The sequence below is a fragment of the Odocoileus virginianus genome, chromosome 33 (genome assembly GCF_023699985.2).
Source record: "Odocoileus virginianus isolate 20LAN1187 ecotype Illinois chromosome 33, Ovbor_1.2, whole genome shotgun sequence".
Classification (NCBI taxonomy): domain Eukaryota; kingdom Metazoa; phylum Chordata; class Mammalia; order Artiodactyla; family Cervidae; genus Odocoileus; species Odocoileus virginianus.
The window spans coordinates 5,365,713-5,384,336 of NC_069706.1; the positions used below are offsets into that span (position 1 = coordinate 5,365,713).

Here is an 18,624-nt window from a genome sequence, read left to right on the forward strand (position 1 = left end):
TGGCAGATTAAAAAAACAACAACAAAAATCCTGCCTTGGGTTTATTGATTTTGTTCCTTAGTTGATTAACACCTGCCATTTCTGTGTGGGTAAATCAAAATCGGATATGGATTCATCCTTGCAAACTTGTCATAGTTTCATTTGAGGAAGGAAAGAAAACGCGTGCTTCCCCTGGTCAGAATGGCATCCAACAGGCAGAGAACTGCTTTTTGCCTGCCTGTTTTCTAGATGATATCGCCTAGGTTTAAACAATCTGCACTTTCATCTCTCTCATACCAAATAATCTCTACTTTCTCTTCCTGTTCCTTAGAGTAGGGTCCTAACCTCCAGCATCTAATGCCTGGTGATCTGAATTGGAGCTGATGTCATAATAATAGAAATAAATGCAATACCCTTGAATCATCCTGAAACCATTCTCCCTCACCCCCGTCCTTGAAAACACTGTCTTCCATGAAACCTATCCCTGGTGCCAAAATGGTTGGGGCCCACTGCCTTAGAAGATGACCTCAAAGAGAATTCTCAGTTGGAGGCAGGGTCACTCCTCTGCCTGCAAGGTCAGTCAGACCTCAGTTGTTGAATTAGGAGTCTGAGTGGGAAAAGGTGTGACTCCATGCCCTCCGACTGTGCTTCTCAGATCGTCTGGGGTATCTCACTGTCTTAATCTGATTGGTGGTTAAACAACTGAAATTTATTTTGCTGAAGGTCTGAAGGCTGAAGGTCTCAGATTAGGGTGTCAGTATAGTCCAAGTTCTGGTGAGCATTCTCTTCCTAACAAGCAGATAACATCTTCTCGCTTTGTCCTTGTGTGGCCTCTTCTTGGTTCATGAGTGCAGAGAGATCAGAGAAGCTCTCTGATGTCTTCCCTCTGGTGCCTCTTCTTGTTGGTGTTCGGTCATTAAGACATGTCTGACTCTTTGTGACCCCACAGACTGCAGCAGGCCAGGCTTCCCTGTCCTTCACTATCTCCTGGAGTTTTCTCAAACTCATGTCCATCGAATCAGTGATGCCATGCAACCATCTCATCCTCTGCCACCCTCTTCTCCTCCTACCCTCAATCTTTCCCTGCATCAGGGTCTTTTCCAATGAGTTGGCTCTTCACATCCAATGGCCAAAGTATTGGAACTTGAGTGTCTCTTCTTATAAGGGCACTAATCCTATTACATCAGGGTCCCATCCTTACACTTCACTGAACCTTAATTATGTTCTTAGAGGCTCATCTAAAGACAGCCGACTTGGGGTTCAAGGGCTTCAAACTATGCATTTGGGAAATACAACCTTTCTGTCCACAACACTTGTTAAAATGTGGGTTCTGATTCAGGATCTCTCTGTAAGTATATGTGTGTGTGTGTGTGTGTGTGTGTGTGTATAACACAATGTATGTAATACAATATGCAATGTATATAATATGCAATGTATATAATATAATACAATGTGTATATAATATAATAAAATGTATATAATACAATGAAATACTACTCAGCCATAAAAAGAAAAAAGATAATGCCATTTGAAGCAATAAAGGACAGAAATGGTATGGACATAACAGAAGCTGAAGATATTAAGAAGAGGCAAGAATACACAGAAGAGCTATACAAAAAGGTCTTCATGACCCAGATAATCACGATGGTGTGATCACTCACCTAGAGCCAGACATCCTGGAATGCAAAATCAAGTAGGCCTTAGGAACCATCACTACGGACAAAGGTAGTGAAGGTGATGGAATTCCAGCTGAGCTATTTCAAATACTGAAAGATGATGCTGTGAAAGTGTTGCACTCAATATGCCAGCAAATTTGGAAAACTCAGCAGTGGCCACAGGACTGGAAAAGGTCAATTTTCATTCCAGTCCCAAAGAAAGGCAATGCCAAAGTGTTCAACGTACTGCACAATTGCACTCATCTCACATGCTAGCAAAGTAATTCCCCAAATTCTCCAATCCAGGTGTCAACAATACATGAACCATGAACTTCCAGATATTCAAGCTAGATTTAGAAAAGGCAGAGGAACCAGAGATCAAATTGCCAACATCCACTGGATCGTCGAAAAAGCGAGAGAGTTCCAGAAAAGCATCTCCTTCTGCTTTATTGACTATGCCAAATTCTTTGACCGTGTGGGTCACCAGAATTTTCCAGCATCACTGGAAAATTCTTCAAGAGATGGGAATAGCAGACCACCTGCCCTATCTCCTGAGAAATGTGTATGCAGGTCAAGAAGCAACAGTTAGAACTGGACATGGAACAACAGGCTGGTTCCAAATTGGGAAAGGCTGTGTATTGTCACCCTGCTTATTTAACTTATATGAAGAGTACATTTCATATTTCATGTGAAGTGCCGGACTGGATGAAGCACAAGCTGGAATCAAGATTATTGGGAGAAATTCAATAACCTCAGATATGCAGATGACACCACCCTTATGGCAGAAAGTGAAGAACTTAAGAGCCTCTTGATGAAAGTGAAACAGGAGAATGAAAAAGTTGGCCTTCAGCTCAACACTCAAAAAACCAAGATCATGGCAGCCAGTCCCATCGCTTCATGGCAAATAGATGGGGAAACAATGGAAGCAATGAGAGACTTTATTTTTGAGGGTTCCAAAATCACTGCAGCTGGTGACTGCAGCCATGAAATTAAAAGACATTTGCTCCTTGGAAGAAAAGCTATGACCAACCTAGACAGCATATTAAAAAGCAGAGACATTACTTTGCCAACAAAGGTCTGTCTAGTCAAAGCTATGGTTTTTCCAGTAGTCATGTATGGATGTGAGAGTTGGACCATAAAGAAATCTGAGCACTGAAGAATTGATGCTTTTGAACTAAGGTGCTAGAGAAGATTCTTGAGAGTCCCTTGGACTGCATGGAGATCCAATCAGTCCATCCTAAAGGAAATCGGTCCTGAATATTCATTGGAAAGACTGATGCTGAAGCTGAAACTCCAGTACTTAGCCACTTGATGCGAATAACTGACTCATTGGAAAAGACCTTGATGCTGGGAAAGATTGAAGGCGGGAGGAGAAAGACATGACAGAGGATGAGATGGTTGGATGGCATCACTGAGTCAATGGACGTGAGTTTGAGTAAGCGCTGGGAGTTGGTGATGGGTGGGGGGCGTGGCGTGCTGCAGTCCATGGGGTCTCAAAGAGTTGGACACAACTGAGCGGCTGAACACCAACAACAAGAAAAACCAAACAAATGTGACGCAAAAGAGAAACAGACTCACAGGCACAGGAAACAAACCGATGATTACAAACGGAACAAGGAAAGCAGAGGGACAGGTTAGACACACAGACTAAGAAATACTTGTATACCATACGTAAGCACCAAGGATATACTGTATAACCCAGGGAATTACAGCCATTATCTTACTATAGCTTTTAATGGAGCACGATCTTTAAAAAAAGAATCACTGAATCACCATGCTGTACATATGAAACTAATATAATATTATACATCAATATAGTTTTAAAAAAAACAAAAACAAACAAATGCTAAGTAATCCTAACCTTGTTTCATGTGGGGAAATTTAGAGGCAGGTGTGAAAAACACCCCACACAGTTTCTGGCCCCAAAGGGACATGCCTTCACTCTATCCCACTTTGCTGGTAGAAAAATAGTCTGTTACAAAGAAAACAAAATCTCCCTGCGACATTGTCTCCTCTGGTTCCACTCTTGATTCACGTGGACCTGGGTGCTGGGTACATCACTATGGTGATAGCCTTGCACTTGCTTCCACTGTGTCCTGGTGACGCATCCGCAGAACTACCCAACCCAAGAGGGAGAGAACAAACAGGGCTGTAGACTTCACTTATAGTGGACAGAGGTGCTATTGTTTGCAGATGCCTTCACCTTCCTGCCTCACCTGCAGTGCCCCTCCCACACCTCCGTTACTAGCATCCTCAGACCGGAAACCTTGGAATAAGCCTTGATCGCCGTTCATTTCCTCACCTCCTACACCCAGTCTTCAAGGACGCCTGTTGATCCGTCCACTCTCTGACTGTGAGTCCCTGCCTCCCCTGCCCGCCCCCCTTGCCATCACCATCACCTTCCACCTGAATTCCGGCAGTAGCACCCACACTTGACTCCCCACTTGCACTTTTGGGCCCCAACTGTCTCTTCTGTTTAAACAGAAGCTAGCTAAAGGCTTCTCTGGTGGTCCCATGGTTGGGAGTCTGCCTTGCGACGCAGGGGACGCTGGTTGAATCCCAGGTCTGGGAAGGTCCCACATTGTGCAGAGCAACGAAGCCCGTGAGCCACGACTGCTGAAGCCTGTGCATCTGGAGCCCTGGTCTGCAGCAGCGGAAGCCACTGTGGGGAGAAGGCCACACACAGCAACGAGGGAGCAGCCCCTTCCTGCCACAACCAGAGAAGAGCCTGCCCACAGTGACGAAGATCCAGCAGAGTCAACACTGAAAATAAACAGAGTAAAAGGCAGCTAACACCTGTGCTTTCTTCACAACCTCTGAGTGAAAATGATGAACCGTGGGCAAGGATATGGTGAGACTGGAACCTTGCTCGTTGCTTGCAGGAGAGTGAAATGTTGCAGCCTCTGTGGAAAACCATATAGCGGCTCCTCAAAGACTTAAGCCTGAGGGTAGCGTGTAATTCAGCAGTCCAGCTTTTGGATGTATACACAAAAGGACTGAAAGCAGGGACTTGAACAGATGTGTGTACACCCATGTTCATAGCAGCACTATTCACGATAACCAGGATGTGAAGACGACCCAGTGTCTACCCAGGGGATAGAGTAGATAGACAAAATGTGGTTTCTCCATACAGTGGAATATAATCCAGCCTCAAAGAGGAGAGAAGTCCTGAGACGTACTACTGCATGGGTGAAGGCGTGATGCTGAGTGAAATATGTCAGTCACTCAGTCGTGTCCAACTCTTTGCCACTCTATGAACCGTAGCCCGCCAGGCTCCTCTGTCCACAGGATTCTCCAGGCAAGAATACTGGAGCGGGTTGCCGTGCCCTCCTCCAGGGGATCTTCCCAACCCAGGGATCAAACCAACATCTCCTGTATCTGCTGCTTTGGCAGATTGGTTCCTTACCACTAGCGCCATCTGGGAAGCCTTCGAAATAAGAACAAAAGTAACTCTGGGTGGTTCCTTACCGATGTCACTTCCCACTATTTCCCTGACATGCTTGCCTCCAGCCACAGAGACCTCCCACCTCTTGGCCTCCTTCGCCCCATTGCCCCCTCAGGGCCTTTGCACATGTTCTTTCCTCTTCTGAGATACTCTTTCCCAGATGAGCATGGCTCATCCCCCAGCTGCCTTCAAGCCTTTATTCAGTTGCCAGTTCTCTTCAAATTTAAAATCTTACTCCTTTACCCTCAGCATTTCCCACTCCCTACACTCTCAGTTACTAAGTCGTGTCCAGCTCTTTGTGACCCCTTGGACTGTAGCTCCCCAGGCTCCTCTGTCCATGGGATTTTCCAGACAAGAGTACTGGAGTGTGTTGACATTTCCTCTTCCAGTGATCTTCCCGACTGAGGGATCAAACTCCATCCCCTTCTCCCTGCTTTATTTCTCTTTGTGGAACATTTCCTCTTCTAAAACATCAAGCGTTATTGATGTTTCTTTTCTGTTTTCTGTCTTTTCCAGCCAAATGTGAGCATCATTAGGGCAGGACCTTCCTGTGGTTTGTATGTTGGGTCTTCTGTGCCTAGAGCAAGACTTGGCAAGAAATAGGTGCTGAATGTATATCTTTTGAATGAGTAAATGAATATCGCAATTGCTTGTGTATGTGCTTTTTGTGTAACTTGGGAGTTCCTTGAGGGCTGAAACATGTTTTTTTCCTTGTCACCTTTACATGCCAAAGCAACAAGAAAAATGCATGAGAAGTAGGTATGTGACAAATATGGATGAATAGAAGGATGGTATTTAGATGGATGGATGGATGATGGATTGTGGATGGATGCATGATGGATGGATGATGGATGGATAATGGATAGATGAATGGATGGTGGATGGATAGATGGATGACAGATGATGGACCAGTTGGATGGATGGATGACTGGACAGATGGATGGATGCATGCATGGATGGATGGATGGAAGGAGGGATAAAAACAGACAGTGATGACTTTGAGTTGAAGAAAGCTGGATTTGACTGTCCCAAATCTGGAATGGGCAAGAGACACTAATTCCCACTAAGGGCAATCTCTGCTGATATAAGGAAAGGTGTCTGAGGTGGGAGCATCATTTTATGAGCCATCAGTTTCCCTTTGCTGTGACTTCTGATCCATAGCTTTGCCTTCACCCCACATCTGCATGCAGTAAAGCTTAGCTATGGCATCCATATGTCTCTAATGCAAACAGCAGGGCATATACTTCTAAAAAGCGCTATAAAGGGCAATGGCTCGAGAAACAACCGTCAGGAGCATGAGCTTTTTATTATTTTAAAGGGCATTTCAACGACACCGCTGAACATTTTCTGACCATAAGTCTGACTCCTGTCCTCTCTCTCTTTCTTTTCTCCTCCTCTCAGGATATCAAAGCAGACTGCAATACTTGTGTGGAAATAGAGGACAGAAAGGTAAGTGTATATTTTTCATCCGTTTGGTTTCAAACAAAACAAGATCTCTGTGATTTAAGCCCAAGTGTTGAAGGTATGCCTTGCTGGAAGACGGCTTGCAAAGGTGATTCACGTGCTGGTTTTAGACACTTAAAGCCAACCGCGTTTTAAAACTGTTGTTGTTTTGTTTTTTTTTTTCTTTGCAATCTGAGTTAGATCTGACAAGTTCACTGAAGATTGTGTAATGTAATTACGTGTTAAAAAATTGTGTTGATTTGTATTTTAGTCATCTGCTTCTTTTCAGGAAAATAGCTCGTCTATCTTTAACTCATTTCACATTTTAGTTGAGTATTTTGGTTGATTATTATGTGTAATATGCTATATATGATATAGAATTATAGAACATTGCATATATAGCAGAAGAAAGTATATTCTTGGGCTTTTTAGGGTGTGCCCCTGAAAATAAATATATCTGATTTATAGGTAAATATATGCATGTATGTATATATGTATATATATATCTGATCTATACATTTTGGCTTGAAAAAGAGCCTGTACTGGTTCCTATTATGACATAGTCACATGAGCAGTGACTTTCTATGGTATAAACTTATTCTCCTGATGTTTTGTGGGGCCGTGCAGGAAAGGGAGGTCATTTGCTTTGTGTCTTAGAGTTTTCCCCCCATTTATCTTCTTGTTTCACTGTGTGGACCCGCTCAGGACAGGCGACCACTAGACAGTTGTTCTTTCCTTTAATATTTTTGGTCTCCCTTTATTGACAAGAGTTCACAGAAGTTTCCATGGAGGAGTGCGTCCAAGCAGATCAAATTTTACCTTTAATGCCTTGGATTAAAAGTAAAAAAAGGCCAAATAACTGGATTGAGGGTCCATATCTCTTCGCTACTTTTGACACCGTTCTACAATTCTGAAAGATGCTTCTCTCTGCGACTGTATCATGATTGTTCAAGGCAGTTATTATTTCAAGCAGAGGTTTTCAGCCCTGATTTTGTGCTAGCTCAGTCATCCGCTGATTAATAAGGTAGTGAGGACTTCTCAAAACAAAATTTGCTTTTATAGAAGACAGGCGCCATGCACTATCTTAAAGAGGGTTAATCTCCATACTTGGAAAGGAGTGATGATACTGTAGCTTAAATTTGAGCCTGATGATCTGAGGTGAGTTCCAGTTGAGTCTTGTCTAGTTTGCAGGCAAAGGTGTTACAATTCACATTGGCGTTCGCTGCATGTTGACAAACCGGTATGTCTGCCAGCGTGCCTGTTGTGAGTTGGGCAAATGGAATTTAGGTGGAAGAGGTGTTCCCCATCTCTTTTTTTTTAATCTCTTCCCAGGGACTCTGCTCACCACATGAGAGCATGTTCCCTGCCCTGCTTCCAAAGTTCAGGATCACTTCCTTGGGATTTATTTAGTTAGTTATTTATTTTGCCTGGGCTGGGTCTTCATTGCTGCGCCTGGGCTTTCTCTGGTTGTGGCCAGTGGGGGCTGCTGCCCCTTGCGGTGCGCAGGCTTCTCACGCACTGGCCTCTCTCATGGAGCAGGGGCCCTAGAGTGCAGACTCCGTAGCTGTGGGGCACGGGCTTAGTTGCCCGGAAGCATGTGGAATCTTCCCGGACCAGGGATTGAACCTTTGTCCCTTGCATTGGCGGGCGGATTCTTAAACCACTGGACCACCAGGGAAGTCCTTCCCTTGGATGTTAATGGAATTCATAAACCTGTTTGTGTCTATTTTTTTGGTTTGTTTTTTGTTTTTCTTTCTTTGCCAGCCATGTTGGGAAGATCCCAGAAGGACTGATGCTGTTGAAACAGCATCAATTCCATCACCAGCAAGATAAGTGAACAAGGATAACCTCTGGGGGCAGTGTAAGCTGGTCCACACTCCACTCTAGCAGCCAAACCGCCTTTGGCTCACGTTTCACGACGATAGTGTTCCCCATGTCCATGGGTGCTCTCTAGTGGTGACTGGTGGGAAGAAGTCAGAGGCGATCATTCTGTGCATAGCTGTTCTCAAAGAAGCATATCAGACTCACACACACACTGAAGTTCCTGTTCCCTGTCACGGGCAGCTGGGTTGAGTCAGGCACTTCATGAAGCCTCGTGTCTGGAGGCCTTTTTCCAGCCCTGACCACATGTGACTGCTGCTGAAAGAGACGGGTCCGGCTGCTTGCCATTCTGAAGCCAATAAAGAGGCGCGGTTGGTGGAAAGAAAGGTTTGCTTTATTTCAGAGGACAGCAGCTGGCGGGGCGGGGGGTGAGGGTGGATGCATGCCCCAAGGCCAGCTCCCCTGGGAAGATCAGTGGGCAGGACCTTTTAAAGGGGAGATTTGGGGTCCATATGCAGAGAGGGTGAGGTAAAGTCAGAAACAGCACAGTAAACCCTGACAGTCCTCTTGAAATGGGTCCAGTGGTGGCTGTGTCATGGCGATTGTTTCAAGTTAGTCTTCAGTTCCAGCGCCAGTTTGTTCCCATTTCCTGGAGGCCAGCTCTCAAAATTATGGCAACTCCTATCATAGCTGCACGCTGGTATCAGGTAGTTAACTTTTCCCGCCAGGTGGGGGTTTCAGTATCTGCAAAACCGCTCACAGGTCATGACTCAGTTTTATTTTCTGTCCTTGAGAAGGAACTAAAGGTCCTTGACTCAGCTCAATGACAAGCTCGTATTGTTTGGTCTTGTTTGACTGTTTTCCTTTGCTTCTGCCTTTTCTCACTTCTCTGATTAAACGTATTCTTTGACTAAAGTTGTCCTGCAGACCAAAAGTAGGTGGAGGACATGGGAGGGAGGGACCAGAAGGCCCTGCTGTGTTTCGTGATGACACGTGAATTCACTAAACCTTTGACTGTATTCAACTGGTGGTGACTCCTAGCAACACACCCACCACCGCGCCTGCTTCCACCTTTTGCCGTCTTACACTCTCATGGCATTTTACTCCCTTTGTTCAAGAGAAGGACTTTTCTTTTTTCTTCCTCTGAGTGCTGTTCTGATTTTTTTATTTTTTGTTTTTTTAATGTTTGTGAGTCTCACATCAGGACTGTCCCTTCTCTGGATGTCCTAATGTGCTTGGAAGTGGGGTGAGATGCAGGAGGTAATTCTGCCGCTCAGGGTCCTGTCTCTCAGTGGGAAAGTCGAGGTGAAATCTAGCCCCCCTGGAGGAGGGGTAGTGTCCCCCACCCTCAGGAGAGAAGTGCCAGTCCCAACCCTCCGGCCAGAGATGGGGCGTGAGGTCGTGGAGGCAGACGGCTGCCCCGGCATCTAGGATGCCCTGTCTAGGATGCCATTTGGGTACTTCTGTCACTCTGACGTGTAATTATGAAATTGCACAACTGAAGTGATGACACTCTCTCCGGCATGAGTGTGTATGTGTGTGTGTGTGTGCACGCACACATGCCCGCACATCCCCCTCTATCCGTTCCGAATGCTTCTGGCAAAATCAGTAATTTGATAAAGTGGAATTGAAATGACAGGAGATGACAGAGTTGCCAAAATAATAAGTCAGCCGGCCTCTTAAGAGACAGCCCCTTGGCCCTGGGTGGATTTTTATGAAATGCTGAGAACTCTGGAGAACTAGCAGCATTTTCTTTAAAGCTCGATTGCCTTTAGTTAGGAAAGCTTAACGTGATACCCATTGGGCTAGATGGCTTCCCAGGAATTGCTTCCTTTTTTCCTTGTCTCCCTTTCCTTTCACCTCCCATCCTCCTTGGCTCCCTCTCCTCCCTATATTCTGCATACAGGGATATATTTGTGTGCTTCCATCTGCGTTTTCGTCTGACATATTGTTGAGTATCTTCTCGACAGAAGAATTTTAGAAAACAGAAGATCTCAAGCTTTCGATAGTGTCTAATAGGGTCCCTGGGGGCTTCCCAGCTGGCTCAGCAGTAATGAATCTACCTGGTAATGCAGGAGATGCGAGTTCGATCCCTGGGCCGGCAAGATCCCCTGGAGGAGGACATGGCAACCCGCTCTGGTATTCTTGCCTGGAGAACCCCAGGGACAGAGGTGCCTGGCAGGCTGCAGTCCGTGGGGTCACAGAGAGTCAGACACGACTGGGCCACCGAGCGCTAGTTTCGTGTCTCATCCCGTCTCTCCCACTCGATAGGGCCATTTACCTTGAGATGAGTCATTTTCCCCTTGATCCTAGACCGGATAGAATGATGGGAGATAAATGGTGAGTTTCGAGAGGTGGAGAGAGCCCTCATCTTAATGAAGAGCCATGAAACCACTCTCCCTGGTCTGTACGGTCTGGGCTCCATCTGAGGCTGTTGACAGAAGGAGAGAATCTTTTTTTTTCTTTGCTCTCCATTTCTCAGTTTCTCTGTATCCTAGCCACCTCTTTTCCATCAGCAGACGGTGAGCTAATTGTCTCTTGGAGAAGCCTGCCCGCTTGTTTATGGAGGGATTCATGGTGTGTACCGGAGTGTGGTTTCATTTTCCGCTTCTCTTTCACTTTCTAGCCCAGCCGTGAGCAGCGCCCCTGAGTCTGGGCCCCGCACTTGGACGGTTTCCTGGCTGTTTCCTAAAAATCACCCAGAGGATGTCACAGGCAGATCTGAAAAGCCGGTAGCTTTTTTTTTTTTTCCTCTAAGTGGGAAGTGGGGCTCAAAAGGTCTCCTCCCACAGGTCAGGGCCATGGAGCTAAAGCAGGTTTAGCCAAGGTGATGGCAGGTAACCCATCCCTCTGGGTGGCTGCCCAGCCTTGCAAAACCTACTGTGTTTGACTTTACACAACCTGCGTTGCTGGTGGGAAACGGAGGAGTTTAAGTTCATTTTTATTTGTGGTGTAAAATCCATCTGAATTTCAGTACTATTATGAGGACCGAGGTCCAGGTGATGAGAACAGAAACTGATGGATCAGCCAGGGGGAGAGACTGTCTGGAGAAGATGAGAGCCCATTTGTCAAAGGCTATAAACACCGACAGGGCTTTCTCTCCTCACTTACCGCCTGGCTTGGTGAGGCTACACAGTTTCCCATCTGATACAAAATTGCATGGAAGAAGTTTGAGAGGTTTTCAAAGTTAAGGCGACTTTCAGATTGGGTCCGAGTAAAGCTGTGTTGTGTGAGTGGTGATGCTTTGGTGCCGCGGTGCGTGCTGAGAGTTTGTAGCATTTCCTGTTTCAATACTTACCCTGGATCAGGCATCCTGAAGTACCGCCAGATACTGACAACAGCTAATATACCAGGGACCTTCTTTATCCCCATTATACCATGTGAAAACAAGGAAGCTCAGAAAGGTTAAAAGATTTGCCCAAGACCACCCGAGCTACATCACAGGCTAGGATGTAAATTCAGAGATTCTTATTTCTGAAACTGTATTCCTAGCCCTGATGCTATATATGCCTCGCGCTGTGTGTGCTAAGTCTCTCCAGTCGTGTCTGCCTCTCTGACCCTGTGGACCGTAGCCCGCCAGTCCTCTGTCCATGGGATTCGCCAGACAAGCATCCTGGAGTGGGCTGCCATTTTCTTTTCCAGGGGATCTTCCCAACCCAGAGATCAAACCCACGTCTCTTATGTCTCCTGCATTGGCAAGTGAGTTCTTTACCATTAGCACCACCCGGGAAGCTCCATATACCACCTTACAGATACACTAAAGGGGATTAAATGTGTAAAATACAAGAATAGCTGTTTCCAACTGATGCATTTGTACCTGGACTGGTATCTTCACCCATTGCCAGGTAAATAGTCTAGTTTTCAATCTGGGGCGCCCTTTTGATGCCTACATTTAGTTCTGAGTATGGTGGAGATTTATCAAAGCCTGGTGAAGCCTGACCTTTTGGAGTGCCCCTGGGACCTGGCCGTGTAACTACCAGGATTTCTTCTGGTCTTGCAGACAAGAGATGATGGCACCAGGATGCAGTTCTGGCTTCAGTTTCCAAAAGACCTGGTGTGATTCCTAGTTTTTGCTCTTCTCGCAGCATCTGTGCAAGGATTAAAATTTCTGTGCTCAAAGCTGGCGTTAACAGAGGACCACCATTAAAACCATTTATACTCTGGAGCTGGGACAATGAAAGTGTTAACTTCTCAGTCGTGCCTGACTCTTTGCGACCCATGGACTGTAGCCCACCTGGTTCCTCTGTCCATGGGATTTGCCAGGCAAGAATCCTGGAGTGGGCTGCCATTTCCTCCTCCAGGGGATGTTCCCGGCCCAGGTCTCCTGTGTTGCAGGAGGATTCTTTACGATCTTAGCCAACAGGGGAGCCCAAAGTCCTGGACTTTAATCCCAGTTCTCTCATGTAGCGACTCCGTGACCTGACCTTGAGAGCTTTTCGTATCCATTTTTCCATCTGTGAACTGGAGATAATAAAATCCACTTGGAACGTTGATTTGAGGCCGTGACAAGATAATACTGCAAAGCCATAGTGCCTGGCACAGGATGAGAACTCAGTGACAAGATAATACTGCAAAGCCATAGTGCCTGGCACAGGATGAGAACTCAGTCAGCCGCACCTACTTTCTCTTCTGTATTTGCTAGGGTCCACACCCACAGACATTCTGTATCACTTATAATGAGCTGTCTTTAAAGCAGTGAGCCCCCTGGAAAGTGTCATGGGGGCTCAGAGAAATGGGCAGCCTGTAGGACCTAGTTGATCTTGGGAATGTTTTACAGAAGAAGAGATGCTTGGCCGAAGTCAGGAAATAACAAAGTCACCTGTACTATGTCCAGGCAGGAATCACACACTAGTGAAGTGAGACAGAGGATGATTGTAGGGGAATACAGTAAACCCCTTCCATCCAAGCAAGTTCCATTCTGAGAGTGTGTTCGTAAGTCCAATTTATTTGCCAGTCCAACAAAGCTGGGCTTCCCTCAGAGCTCAGTTGGTAAAGGATCTGCCTGCAATGCAGGAGACTCTGGTTCGATTCCTGGGTCAGGAAGATCCCCTGGAGAAAGGAAAAGCTACCCACTCCAGTATTCTTGGGCTTCCCTTGTGGCTCAGCGGGCAAAGAATCCGCCTGCAATGCTGGAGACCTGGGTTCCATCCCTGGGTTGGGAAGATCCCTGGAGAAGGGAAAGGCTACCCAATCCAGTATTCTGGCCTGGAGAGTTCCATGGACTGTATAGCCCATGGGGTCTTAAAGAGCCGGACACTACTGAGCGACTTTCACTTCACTATTTCCAACAAAGTTAGCCTAAGTCCCCAACTAACATGATTGACTATATAGTACTGTACTGTTATAGGTTTATAATACTTCTCATACAAATAATACATAAAAAAGCAAACACAAAAAATAAGGAAACATTTTTAATCTTATAATACAGTATCTTGAAAAATATAGTAGTCTAGTACAAGAGCTGGCATACCAGGGTTGGAATCGAGTGAAGAGGAAAGAAAAGTTACTGCCTGGAGGTGGGAGGGGGGCGGGAGATGGCAGAGCTGAAGGACCGTCAGCAACATGCGAGAGGGTGGTGCGATTTCACTCACTCCTGACGCTGATGCAACACCCGTTCGCGTCTTTGAAAGTCTGCAAGTCGAAGGCCCGTATGTAGGGGGCTGAGTGCATGGCGTGTCGGGCGGCCTTCAACTCAAGAGCAGGGTCCCCCTGGGTGGGGGCTGCTCTACCGGGAGGGCGTGTTCAGTTCTGCCTCGTTCTCCGCCAGTTTGGAAATCTGGATGTTAATATAAGCATCCTACTGAGTTTTGAATCACTGTGCCAACTAGATAAAACATATATTCAGAAAAGAGTCGTGAGACTTGCAAGGCTTGAAATGTACAAGTTGAGTCTCATGGATGAGGAAGAGGTCTGGTGTGTGTAATGCCCTCGGGGGGCAGTGTCTGATGAAGGCCCTCTTGGCAGAGGGGACAGCAGAGATGAAGACACAGAGGTGGGGAAGAAGGTGACATGTTTCGGGGAGATCAGGGTCCAACGTGCATCTCCACGAGTGGCCAGAAGGGAGACTGGCTCAGTGGGTAGGTAGAGTGTTAAGGAGAGTGTTGTATATTACACCGGTGGACTAGGGCCTTGCGTCCATCTCCCTCCCAGTGAAAGAGAGAGGGAGGGTATGACCTTGCTGAATGGGGCCAGAATTATATGGCACCAAGGAGGTAGTTGAAGCTTTGGGTGGCTAACTCAGCCAAAGAGGGAGCCCTGAGGGAAAAAGGAGAGGGAGGGGACAGAACACAGAGATGGACCCGCGGAGACTGGCCCCGGCCAGGGGCTGGTGTCCAGGGGAGATGAAGGCGTTGATTAGAACAAGCTGATATCACCAGGACCCTGAAAAAAAAGAATAGTGGGTCTGGGTGGAATGCCAGGTGACCTCCTTTAAAAGATGTTTGGTAGGGACTTCGCTGGTGGTCTAGTAGTTAAGACTTTGAGCTTTTCCAATGAAGGGAGCATGGGTTCATCCCCTGGTTGGGAAACTAAGATCCCACATGCTGTGGGGTGTAGCCGACCCCCACCGCCAAGAAACAGAAACAAAGAAAAACCCATTAAAGATGTTTGGCCAAGGAAGACCGTGTTTCCTGAGGTCCAGCATTGCCCAAGTGTGACGTTCAGATTTCAGATGATGGATGGTGGGGTCTGCAGATCGGATCACTTAGTGAAGGAATGATGCCGCTGTTCTCCTGATAGTTATTTCTCAGACCTTGGGTTTACATCAAGGAGACAGGGTTTGGAGTCTTGTTTGCTTTTTGTTTGTTTCTGTAACAAACACAAAGACCCGGCACATTTGTTATTCTACTTTTTAACCAAGAGACCCATAACCCTTGACAAACAATTCTATCGATACTGTTTAGCTATAATTTAGTGACATTGTTTTACTTTTGACTGAGGGTTACATTCTTTCTCTGACAAAGGATCCTGCTCTGTCCTTTTATGTCAGTAAGCTATTTTTAAAACAATCTACTTACAGTTTTTAAAAGTTTCTTTAATCTGTTAAGGACACAATGATTGAGTTCATTTAATGAAAATCAGATGCATAAAGGAAAAGTTTGCATATGGATTACAAATATCATTTGTATTTGTAGGAAACACCATTTTCTAATGGTGGGTTTGCAATCAAGGAAGAAGTTTGGGTTTGTATTTGGGATGTTTCAAACTCTACTCGTCTGCAAGGCTGACCAGAAACGGGCAAGGATGGAATTGGGGGTCCAGGCTGGAGAGCAGACAAAAGGGCATGGGTCTTAACTACTAGAGCCACACAGGAGATGAGGAGAATGGTCTGGATTTGCGAGAGAGTTTATCAACCCTACTCACGTGTTTTGGTGATTCTGAACCACAGGTCATGGATGGCTTCACCCAGGAACATGTCAGAATCTGCTCAGCTGAAGTCTCTATCTACTATTGGCTGCCATGAGGAGTAAGGGAGTTGATCAACATGGACAATAAATTAATCTCCTGGATTTCAGAGGCTTAGATGCCAGTGAGGTTGAAAATGAACCCAGAAGAATCACCAGGGTTGGTTTTCTTTTAGCACTGCTATTTCGCTGTAGGGGTGGGAGGGGATTAGTCCTCTGGGCTCTGACAGGCAGAACAAAGACAGAGGGAAAGGCACGCTCCTTACCCAGAGGGGCTCTCCCAGAATGAGAAGCAGTCATGGAAGGGTTTCTCATTAAAGACGGAAATGAGATCCTCAAGGCAGAGAGGAGCAAAGCCTGCTGCAGTGAGTGCCGTTTGGCGAGACTCACAGAATGTGTCTGGAGATTGTATTTCTTTTCTGCTCCAAACGTCCTTTGTTGAAGGCTGATGGCATGTATGCATTACATGGGAAGATACTCCAGGATGCCCCAAAGCTGTGGAAATGAACATTACAGCATCCCCAGGGATTGATAATTTGAGTTGCAATTGAAGAGGGACAAAAGGTAGAGATTCCTGGGTGGGGTGCAGAGATGGAGGTTTGTAGGAAGAAGCGTGGCAAGTCTTAAGAAGGATAGAGGCCTGTGGCTTGAGAGGGGGGAAAGCAACCACGGACCAGGCACTGAAAGCCTTAGACACACAGGGATGTTTGTCCTTTATCCGAGGATGATGCCTGTTGTATCTGGAAGGGGATCGGATGGTGTAAAAGGATCAGATGCAGGGAGACAGTGCCCTGACCCCGTGGGGTCTCCTTGCTCACAGCTTATGCATGAGCGCTGAGACCTCTTCTGGTCAGCCCTGGCCGCGCTGGTCTCTGGCTAAGGAGTGGGGCCGTGTCCTCTGACACCAGTGGAGACTTGACCTCTGTGGCTTGGCTTTTCTCTTGCGCCACCTCCTGCATCTCATGCCACATACTGAAGACTTGGAGTCTTCTTCAGATTATGAGCTCTTTTTCCTCTTGGGCAAGGAGCTCTTTCCAAACGAGTTTGCAGCCGCTCGCCAGCTGTGGTTGGTTTGGCAGAGCTTGGCGCTCACTCTTGTTCCCACCATCTCCTGCTGAAGAATGCCTTCAGGGCGGGCATGCTAACATGGGTCAGCATAGCTCACGTTCAGGGACTCAGCTCCAATGCTTAGCACGGATTTGTGGCCAAGATCTGGGTGAGACTTGGTGTGCCCACTACAAGTAGACCCTGCATTGTTCTTGCTGTCTCCTGGAGACAGAAGTTGAGTTAGATGTGGAGTCCGCCAACATCAGTTTTACTTAAACTTGGGGACCAGCCAAAAGAAGGGACGATAAACCTCTGTGTCTTTAGTTGTATGTTCAGAACCTCACAGAGGAGAGGATGGAAGTGAACTTTGGAGGAGAACCTCCTCCAGAAATGGTGGAGGGGGGTGGCTGCCAACAGATCCTTTGCATTTTTGTTCACTTCTGTATAACTTACTTCAAAAGACAATGTTGTAGTGACTGCAAAAGTGTTAACAGAGAAGTTTTCTAGGTGATAGAACTGCTTTGAATTCTGATTTTCTGGTTATTAAATGAATCTATGTATGTGTTAAAATCCAAGTAGCTGCACACCAAAATATGTCTTGCATCAAATTTTGCTGTGTGACAATTTTAAAATGGAGGAAAGCTGGGAAAAGTGGAATGATAAATAAGAAGAGAATGGCATCATGGAGGGGATTTTTGCAGAAAGAGCAAGGCGCATGTTCTGTTAGTTTAATGCCATGATTTTGAGTGCTTTGCATTTCAGATCTTCTATTGGAATCCTCAGATTTGAGGGCAATGGTGGTTTCTGTCATCTTTTATGTAATAAACAGAAGAGTGTCAAATAGAAATTATGATTGTACTTTTTTTTTTTCGTTTTTCTTTTTTTTTTTTTTTAAATTTTTTTTTTCCCATTTATTTTTATTAGTTGGAGGCTAATTACTTTACAGCATTGCAGTGGTTTTTGTCACACATTGAATTAGCCATGGATTTACATGTATTCCCCATCCCGGTCCCCCCTCCCACCTCCCTCTCCACCCCATCCCTCTGGGTCCTCCCAGTGCACCAGGCCTGAGCACTTGTCTCATGCATCCAACCTGGGCTGGTGATCTGTTTCACCCTAGATATACATGTTTCGATGCTGTTCTCTTGAAACATCCCACCCCCGGGTTCTCCCATAGAGTCCACAAGTCTGTTCTATACATTTGAGTCTCTTTTTCTTTTTTTGCATATAGGGTTATCGTTACCATCTTTCTAAATTCCATATATATGTGTTAGTATACTGTAATGGTCTTTATCTTTCTGGCTTACTTCGCTCTGTATAATGGGCTCCAGTTTCACCCATCTCATTAGAACTGATTCAAATGAATTCTTTTTAACGGCTGAGTAATATTCCATGGTGTATATGTACCACAGCTTCCTCATCCATTCATCTGCTGATGGGCATCTAGGTTGCTTCCATGTCCTGGCAATTATAAACAGTGCTGCGATGAACATTGGGGTGCACGTGTCTCTTTCAGATCTGGTTTCCTTGGTGTATATGCCTAGAAGTGGTATTGCTGGGTCATATGGCAGTTCTATTTCCAGTTTTTTAAGAAATCTCCACACTGTTTTCCATAGCGGCTGTACTAGTTTGCATTCGCACCAACAGTGTAAGAGGGTTCCCTTTTCTCCACACCCTCTCCAGCATTTATTGCTTGTAGACTTTTGGATAGCAGCCATCCTGACTGGCGTGTAATGGTACCTCATTGTGGTTTTGATTTGCATTTCTCTGATAATGAGTGATGTTGAGCATCTTTTCATGTGTTTTTTAGCCATATGATTGTACTTTATCA

The 18,624-nt window shown here is 45.9% G+C and overlaps 1 protein-coding gene across 17 annotated transcripts in view; it reads left to right on the top strand.

Annotated features, from left to right (window-relative positions):
• Positions 1 to 18,624, top strand: part of RBFOX1 (RNA binding fox-1 homolog 1) — a 2,345,672-nt gene that overhangs the window by 1,294,706 nt on the left and 1,032,342 nt on the right. For all 17 annotated transcript variants that reach the window (XM_070460568.1, XM_070460569.1, XM_070460570.1 and 14 more), the window contains one exon: positions 6,481 to 6,528. In XM_070460568.1, coding sequence (XP_070316669.1) covers positions 6,481 to 6,528 — 48 coding nt within the window. The remainder of the gene's footprint in view (positions 1 to 6,480; positions 6,529 to 18,624) is intronic.